Here is an 8,978-nt window from a genome sequence, read left to right as displayed (position 1 = left end):
CACCCCCTGTGCACTAGCAGGACTAGAGTGTCCGGTATCCAAAATCTTGCTTCCCTCGTTGTCCTTAGGGGAATAGGATGTGAGTCCCTTTTGCGTCCCTCTTCCAACCCTGGCCGAGCGCCAGAGGTTGTTCGCTGGTTCCGGTACGACCAAGACTTCCGCACCAACGGGGCCCTGGCTACTCGGACAGTATGTTGGGAATCCCGGGGAATAGGTGCTATAACCCTTGTGCGTCCCGGCAACAACAGTTACGCCAGAATGCCGGAGGTTATCCGCTAGTTCCGGTTGGGGTGTAACGTCCGCACTAACGGGGCCCCGACTATTCATGGCCCCTGTTGTCGTTGTGTTCTGCGGGTTTTCTTCTTCTGGAGGTTCTGTAGTAGTTATCGTGGTTTGCTCAGTCAACTCTTGGTTTTCCACTGACTCGACGCTATATTGCGGAGTGAAAATGGTAATAGAAGATGAATCTCAATTTGATTAGGTCGTTAGGACTGAGGAGAACTGAGCATGAGCGTTTTTATTTCACTATGTACTTCGTTGGCCTCCTCTCTTGCAGTTTTTATTTTTCCGCTTGGAGTCGGTGGCTGGGCTGTTGGAGTCACCTGATTGGCAACTGTGATCCGAGGCTGAATGGACCCTTTTGGTAGGGTTGGAGTTGTGAGTAACGTTCGATGTTTCTGTCTTCTTGGAAAGGGCCGAGGTCATGCTGTGGTCTGATAGATTACCGTCGTTCAACTGGTCGTTCGTCGGTTGTCTTTGGTTCTTCGATGCTACGTTGGATATCCAATTTGTGACCCGTTCGGCGACTTTGGGATCTAGATTCGGCGATTTTGTGGCAGAGTGCTCCGAGGAGGATTGGGAGGCTGTTGTTTCAATTTGTTCATGCGCTTCGGTATGATCGACGACCGTTGGTGTGTCCTGTTCGCTGGGTGCTTTCTGGCTGCCACGGAGCTGAGAAATGATACGACTTTGCCGTAGAATGTGCCTGTCTTTAACTGCAAGTGCATCTTGCAGGTTTTTCACCGTCTCAGTGAGGGCAGCAACCTGTTTGATGAGCTCCCCAATGGTGCCATGCTCTTTCACCGTTTCGATGCGATTGCTCATGGTGTAATTCTGCAGAGCTTGTTCCATTTCAGCCATCCTTGTTTCTCTCGCTTCGGCATCTGTCTGTAGCTTCTTGATTGTATCTTGCAGTTCTGCAATTTCGGTGTCCTTGCTGGCATTGACGACTCCAGAGAAGGTACCACTGCTTCGGCTGGCTCCTTGGCGGGCTTCGTATTCTCTACGGGCTTGCGGGTACGAGATGTCCATGTCCACTCGAATTTGCTGAATGGCCATTTCTTTTTCGTACACCGGACACTTGCGACTCGAAACAGGATGGTCGGCTGTCCGACAATGTTTGCAGGATGGTGCCTCTGTGCATTGGTATCTAGGTCTCTGATCGATGTCATCAGTCCTTTTTTCCGGGTTTCCTCCATCAGCATTAGCAGCTTCTTGATCTTCCGGGTGGGCTTTGCTGCAGCGACCACATATTCGTTGCGAACTGGTGCACCGTTTACCACTGTGCCCGTATTCCCAACAGCGGAAGCATAACATTGGAGACGGATAATATTTACGGGTTTTGCACCGAGACCATCCAAAATCAACATGATCCGGAATAACGGTGCCCCTTATCGTAAGTACTATTGTGGCTGTATTCTCACGCTTGCCATCCGGAGTACGGCGAGTAATCCTTTTCACTTCCTTGACTCCCTGGTTTGCAAGTTGTTCAACTAGGTAGCTATCGGTCAGTCCTGTGGAGTCGTGATTTGTCACAACGCACTTCCTCTGGTTCAGAAAGGGGTGTTCTGTGATCCGGATTGGAGTGCTGTTCTGTAGCTGTGTCATACGGAGCAATCGATTCACTTGTTCCTGACTCCTTACTTTCAACACGTAGGACAAGCCTCTGTTCTCTTTGAAGGCCCCAAAAATGGGACCTCCAATAGCCTTTTCGACAGATAGGCGGAGAAGAAAGGGGTCTTGTGGCATCACACCAGCGGTTGACTCCATTTTCAGGTACTGAAGTTGGCCTGCGGTACCTGTCGGGTCCATGTAATCCGGTAATAATGGACCTGTGTAGTCGCCATTCATTCGATTTCCCATACTGCCAAGACCACCACCGGGGCCCCCTGGATCCCCTGGATGGAGTGGTCGGCCATTAGCCAGCATTATGCCGGCTGGCCAGGGAAAAACAGTTCACGTTTTTTGGTCTGTCGCGCACCGGTTGGGAAACACTGATGTATACTTGGAGAAAAAAACGTCACTTCAGCTACTTCAACACCTCGATTTTTTTTTACTGTTCGGTAAAAACTGTTTGTTCTTTTTTAGTCACTGGTTTCTATTCGGGTTACCACACACAACGGCGAAGGCCAACGCCAAACAATGCGATGATGGTTTGTTGGTATCAGCGAAGCCGCACGTGAGAAGCACTTCAGACACTGTTTTTGCTAATTTTTCACCGAATTTGATCGGACTTTCAGTGCAGACACTAGCCCACCTTAATCACTGAACGATTGATTCACTTTCCGGGAAAAAAGATCGCGAAAGAACACTATAGATATCGATATCTCGAGCGCGCACGATGTTGGTACTATTACCAAAGGTGACCCGAGCAAAACTGGGACTGTCAGACTGCTTGTGATCTCGTTCACAATGCGTGATCAGTGATAAAAATCGCCAACTATGAATTACGCTTAGGTGGTAGTGCAACCGAAGCACTGTTGGTTGGCTATCCGACTTCAGATATAATATGTATATATATATGTACAGAAACTCTTTGGGCTTGAATTGGTAATTAATTGGCACATAATACACGAGAACTAAAGCGAATTTATCAGACTAAACACAGAAGCAAATCGATGGCAGTGCTGTCAAAAACTCCCATGACACTAGAAAATTAGAAAGAAAAAAAACCGACGACTCCGTGGCAGGCCTCGTACACGATGCAGTTAAAGAGGGCCTGAGAGCACTCAACGTCCAAGGGAACTGGAAACGATTGGCCCAGTACTGGATCCAGTAGAGCACATAAATAGCTTACCAAAAATATGAGATTGTTACTCACCCTGCATTCCTGCATTCCCGAATATGTGATACACGACGATGCTTCTAATGAGTGTCATCAGAAATGAATACACCGTAAATTAGTCTTCAACTTGCGTTAGCCTTACTGTAGAACAGGAAAACACTCTATATTTTAATTTATCGATCGGTGCTACAATTATCATCGGAAAAACATCGCTTCAATAATGTATTCGCATATTCAATCTGTTCCTGAAAAAAATGTGGAAAAGTCTTTAAGATGAGATCGATTAAACAAATCAACCGTATACATACCAAGCATTCGTCCTTCCCGTGGTTCAACTTCAAAATCAGTTCCAACTTATCTTTCAGCTGCAAACTAGAATCCTGACACCGACGAACGCCTTCGTCGCTTTCGGTTAGTACGTTCAACGTCGACAGAGCAGTCTCCAGTTTGGGTTCAAATTGTTTCGATGGCCGAATGGCGGCCACCACCCGCTCTACAGCATTCAACTTGATGAACTCATCCCGCACGGCCGCCAGCTCCGTACACAGATTGGCCATCAGGAACGACGATTTGATGCGCAGTTTTTCGTTATCGGTCTGAATGCAACCCAGAATGCACTCGAGGCCTCCCATGTCTATGAAAGCCGCCAGCGATGGTTCGTGGTGTCGGACCATACAGGAGATGGCGTGCATGGCTTGAGTGGCCACCGGCGGTTCGTCCGAGAGTAGTTCGATTATCTGGGGAAGTGTATTGGACTGTAGAAGCTGCTGCTGGCAGAACGGGTTGTTTTGCGAAAGCTCTGCGACCAGGCGAAGCGTTCCGCTGCGGACATCGGTGTTCGACGAGTTGAGCCCGGGCTGGATGATGACGAATCCACCCACTTTGAAGAAGTCTGGAAATATAAATGATCGTTAGAATTCTGATTGTTAAAGAACTTGTCAAAGTCAAATACTCTCACCATTGGCAGCATCAATATCCTGAACGAAATCGATTATAATCTCAATAGCATCCGCCTTATCTTCTTCAGCCTTGTCCGGATCCATGAGTGTTTTCATTGCTTTTTCAATCTCTTCCACCACGTCCAGCGTGAGCGATTTAAGGGCTTCTTCCAGGAACCGACGCCGCTCTTCGTCCATTGGTTCAAAATGTGAATCGTGTGGAGCATCTTCCGATTTGGTAGCTTCCATGGCGAATTTTAGCAGGCCCTTTTTGGAGGGGATGGGAGAAAGAAAAGGTCATGAACCAAAGTCACCCGTGATAAAATTTCAACTCAAGCTTACCTGTAGGTTACGGGGCTGCCGTGGTTGATCCGGATGATTTCCTCCACTGGCCATTGTTTTTCCTATTCGCAGCGCACGTTTTCAAGGTTTTCTCCAAATTTGGGCACTTTATTTTCGGTTCTAAGCCGCCTCAATATCCAACCTCGTGTATCCTTCACTGTGTCCAGAGACGTTTTGCGACTCAAAATTTTGTAAACATTGCCGTGCTACATGCTGTGCTCGTTGAGCTCACGACGTCTTCTCTCACGAACTTTTGCGAACCATCGAGAAGCATGAATCCAATTGGAAATAATTAAACTGCTACAGTGTATCCGTAGCTGAAAAACCGATTAGTCTGTGCACTAGGGTGCGGTTTATTTTTCGAAATTTTAAAGTGTTCTTTTCTTAAAGGGTTCTTTTGGTTCTTCAATTTTTGAAGAGGAGAGAGAGAGGAGACAGCTCACTGACATCCAATATGTTTATATTTCTTCTTCTAACTATTTTTCTCAATAGGCCTTTTCGGCCTTTTTCAGTTGACAGGTTCGTGTATGGTCCACTGCTCTTATGCTGGCCTCTTGGTGTGGGCGCAATAATTTCGCGTTAAACGACGGCTGTCTATGGCTTACGTAGCTATTTCCACTATTTAGAAAATCCCTGCATCCATTTATTACGTAACGCTTGAATCGACATTTTGACGTAAACTACGTCTTACGGGAAGTACTGGGCGGTACTGGGTGTCAAATGAAAATCTAAAATTTTGCGACCGTCACGAAAAATTGATAGGTTTTGAGCGCTAATAACTCAGCCGTTTCACGACCGATTTTCAAAATTTTTGCACCGATAGATCACAAATTTATCTACGCGTTGAAATAATTATAGCTTACTTTTGATTTTCAACAGCAAACTATTGAAAATCTGGGAAAAGTTGACCCATGTTTTATCCAGCCAATCACGTGCGAGCACAAGTTTGCGATTTTTCGTCGAGCACCACCCAGTATAAAAGATTACTGCTTCTTCCCATCTTCCTCCATTCTGCATCGACTCCTCGAGGGGAACGCATCGGAGAACAGTTCAGTACGACCTCCGTTTGCATTTTCACTGCTCAGTATACTTCCACATGCCGAGCACGGTGGCTGCCGACGGTCGCGCGTCGTCGCGTCGTCGTGCCTGGCCTGATGCGGTACAAGTGGAGCTGCTGACCAGACCAGAGGGGAACGCATCGGAGGAGAACAGCCATAGTCATTCCGAGCGCGGTGGTAGCTGTCGGCGGTTGTGCGTGCGTCTTCGCGTCGGAGTGCGTGGCAGCACGAGTGGATCTGACGACCACACAGAGCAGTTTCTCCGTTTGCATGTTCGCTCAGTATTCTGCAACCCGGGAGCTTCTTGACAGCTGCCGAACAACGTCAGCGTACCTAAAAATTTTGGTCCGGGTGGTACTGTCAGATTCAAAGCGGCAAGCGCTACTTTTGAAAAGGACGAAAACCGACAATAACAAAATATATTAAAACATTAAACAGAAACCTTAATTACAATCCGCCTTTATTGTGGTAGAAAAATGCAAATTAAGTGCGGCATGATGAATTTGTTTAATAGAAGCGAAAATTATGTCTATAAAACGGGTAAAGGCAAAATAGTCGACTTTCATAAAATTAATAAGAAACTCATGTTTTCTTCTAGTGCGGTTATTAAGCACCAGCAAGTAATAAATTAGGTTACTTATGCATTAACATTTTACAGATACATCTGGTGGCAAAGCCAAAATGGAAGTTAAAAATAATCATATGCAGATGTTTTTTTTCGAGTTTGATCTTCGGTTTTGTCTAGTATGCGCAGTCACAAATTAATATGCAAGACCGTTTAATCATGTGCTTTTATTACATTTCTTACACCAACAAAAAGAAAAATCAAAATAATTTCAATTTAATGAACATTAGTTTTTGCGCTTCTGTGGAATACGTCCTTTTGATACGAACCGCTAGCCTCTTGTTGGCTTCCACTCATTACGAAACAAAAAGATGTTTTCGCGTGGGCAAAAATTGCTGCGTCAGTGAAGGATGGACCCGTTGTTTACGAACAGTAGCGACATCTTCGATTTGCAAGTAGGTACGTGAAACTGAGCTCATCTGTCAAGTTACGGAGGGGTTGGTATTCTGTGACATGCGGAGCGCGGTGGATGTCAACGGTTGTGCGTCGGTTTTCATCGTCGGATGGAAATGATGTAAATTAAAACAGCCCTTCTGAGGGCTATAAAACTGTCGCACAAGAGAGAACGGATAATTTTCCAGGTTACGGTTTCAAGTGAAATTACTATGAGATGGCTGTTATAAATGGAAGGAACAAAATCAGCAAAATTTGTACGATTTGATTGAAAATTTGTTCAATTTCTTCAACTTAGAAAAATGGTTACTTTGATGAAGAAAATGAGCATTGTTAAACAGTGTTGCCAAATTTAATTGAATAAGTACTTTAACTGTTTAAAATGTGCAATACTTAACCACAGACAAACAGACGTAACACCTTGAACGATTTTCATGGAAATCCATCGCCCAGTTCACACTACCATCACCTGGTGGAAAAGTTGCACAAATCACTGTGTTGTGCAACATCGTCAACAGAAGGCGCTAGTGTGAAACGTCAAACGTATAGAAAAACGATGCGCGCGCCTCTGGTTGTGAAAGCCACAACTATGAAAATTAAAAATGATCGTTTAAAGCGTGGTCGATGGAAATTTCGCAAGTGTTACGTCTGTTTGTCTGTGACTTAACCATGATATTAAATTATTATTTATAAGTATTAAACTTTTAATAAATCTAGTCTACCAATTTGCAAAAGTATGATTTGCATATTAAAATGAATTTGATGAACATTAATCAAACCAATATTGCAAATAAATCCTATGGCATCACTGATTCTTACCCCTCTCTCATCGAACTAACCACGTTCGAGAGGGGAAAACGAACCGCCTTGCCGTATAAAAGCAAACTGCTTCTTCCCATTTTCTCTTATTCTTTGCCAACTCTTTGACGGGAACGCTTCAGCGGAGCGCTCACTTCACTTCCTTCAGTATGCTTTGGCAAGCCGATCGCGATGGTCGACGGCGGTTGCGCGCGAGTGCGTCCGCTTTCGCATCGTCACGTTTTGCACAGCATCGCCTCGCAAACCCACCATCGGAGTCAACGCCACCGTCGCCGTTCGGGATTTCGCAATCATAACTACCGAATTTCACCTTTAATAAGCAATTAAATTTAAACAGCCCTTATGAGGGCTACAATTCTATATTTTCTGCAAGAGTTGATTCCGAATAAAGTGAAGACATGCAAATGCCGACATTTTAAAACCATCTACTACGCGAGTGCGGTAAAATTGCATGAAATGGGGTACTTACGCTACCATGGCACTGGAAATCTAAAATTTTACGACGGTCACGAAATTCTGTCAGATTTTGCACGATAATAACTCAGCCATTAATAGTATTATTTCCAAATAGTTCATATTAACCGATTGGAAATGTATGTACGTACCATTTATGACAAATAATCAAAATTATTGATTTTTAACAGCAAACTATTGAAAATTTGGGAAAAGTAAGCCGATGTTTTAACCAGCCGATTGCGTGCACATTTTTGCGTTTTGCCGTTCTGTTAAATTCTTTTCATCTTCCATCATTCGTTCATGACCTTTCTAGGGGATTGCATTGAAGGAGGGCTAGCCAGTTTATCCGTTTGTGTTTTCCAATGTTCCTCCACAAGAATGAACCGAATAATTTTCTAAGGAAGACGAAGCGCCGGGTCACAAATAATGTCAAAATCGGCACAGTCTCAAAGCCGGAGTAGCGGAGTAGTGGAAATATAATTGCTTCTTGTAGCATCCATGATACTGTTGAAATTAGCATTTCTTAATTTCAAAACTATTTTATTCTCAGTGTAGGAAAATGCTGTCAGTGCCATGCTGGCAGTGACCACGTGGCCCGGGTTGTTTACAGGAGTTAAAGAGCCAACTGTCAGAGAGGCGGCAGGAGCGTATGCATACATATGCAATGGTGCAGGACGAGGCATATCCATCGCTAGAGTAGTTAGGTCGCCATGCATATAGTGGCAGGGCATGGCTCGTGTAGATTTCAGACAGATCGATTAATCCATTCAGGCGCTCACGCTGTTATGCCAGCTTACATTTGGTAAGTGAAATAAACGTTCTAATTAAGAACGATTTTTGTAGAGAGTTTTTCTCTCTGAAAGAACTCTCGTGTCCTCAAAAGGGTCCTGGGACAAATATTTCTGGTGGAGATTTCCACAATATTTGTTCCATTCTTGGATCGCTGTTGTCCGCCTTGGTTGCCTAGAAAGGCACTTGTAATGATTACGTCTGGTGGAGATTTCCACAGTAATAATTACAAGAAGTTTAGGTCGGACGGTCCGGGCATCCACTAACTCACATTTTTCAACAGATACACTCCATATAAATTTACAAAAGCGAGTTGATCGAAAATTTTCAATAATTTTCTTAACTTTTCTTAACTTAATTGCAAGTTTAATGAAGAAATGAAGATTATTTCTCAACCAAATTTCAATTAGTATTATGTCTGCAAAAATCAAAATTCTCTGTGCCCATTTTTGCCGCAAAATCTGGAAGAAAGCTGCTACGATTTATAGAAATCC

At 44.3% G+C, this 8,978-nt stretch overlaps 1 protein-coding gene across 2 annotated transcripts; it reads right to left on the bottom strand.

The window, feature by feature from the left end:
* Nucleotides 1-3,179: 3,179 nt before the first annotated feature.
* LOC109407386 (hsp70-binding protein 1) lies at nucleotides 3,180-4,567 on the bottom strand. Of its 2 annotated transcripts, none has more exons than XM_019680400.3 (4): nucleotides 4,345-4,567; nucleotides 4,023-4,269; nucleotides 3,373-3,956; nucleotides 3,180-3,303 (listed from the first exon to the last, which is right to left on the bottom strand). In XM_019680400.3, exons 1-4 carry the CDS (start codon nucleotides 4,396-4,398, stop codon nucleotides 3,238-3,240), a joined length of 951 nt encoding a protein of 316 aa, XP_019535945.2. In that variant the 5' UTR covers nucleotides 4,399-4,567; the 3' UTR covers nucleotides 3,180-3,237. The 2 variants fall into 2 exon arrangements, with proteins under 2 accessions (XP_019535945.2, XP_019535938.2); XM_019680393.3 differs by having other exon boundaries at nucleotides 3,180-3,309; nucleotides 4,345-4,565.
* Nucleotides 4,568-8,978: the final 4,411 nt, after the last annotated feature.

The sequence above is a fragment of the Aedes albopictus genome, chromosome 3 (genome assembly GCF_035046485.1).
Source record: "Aedes albopictus strain Foshan chromosome 3, AalbF5, whole genome shotgun sequence".
Taxonomy (NCBI): domain Eukaryota; kingdom Metazoa; phylum Arthropoda; class Insecta; order Diptera; family Culicidae; genus Aedes; species Aedes albopictus.
This window is presented reverse-complemented; position numbering and strand designations above follow the sequence as displayed.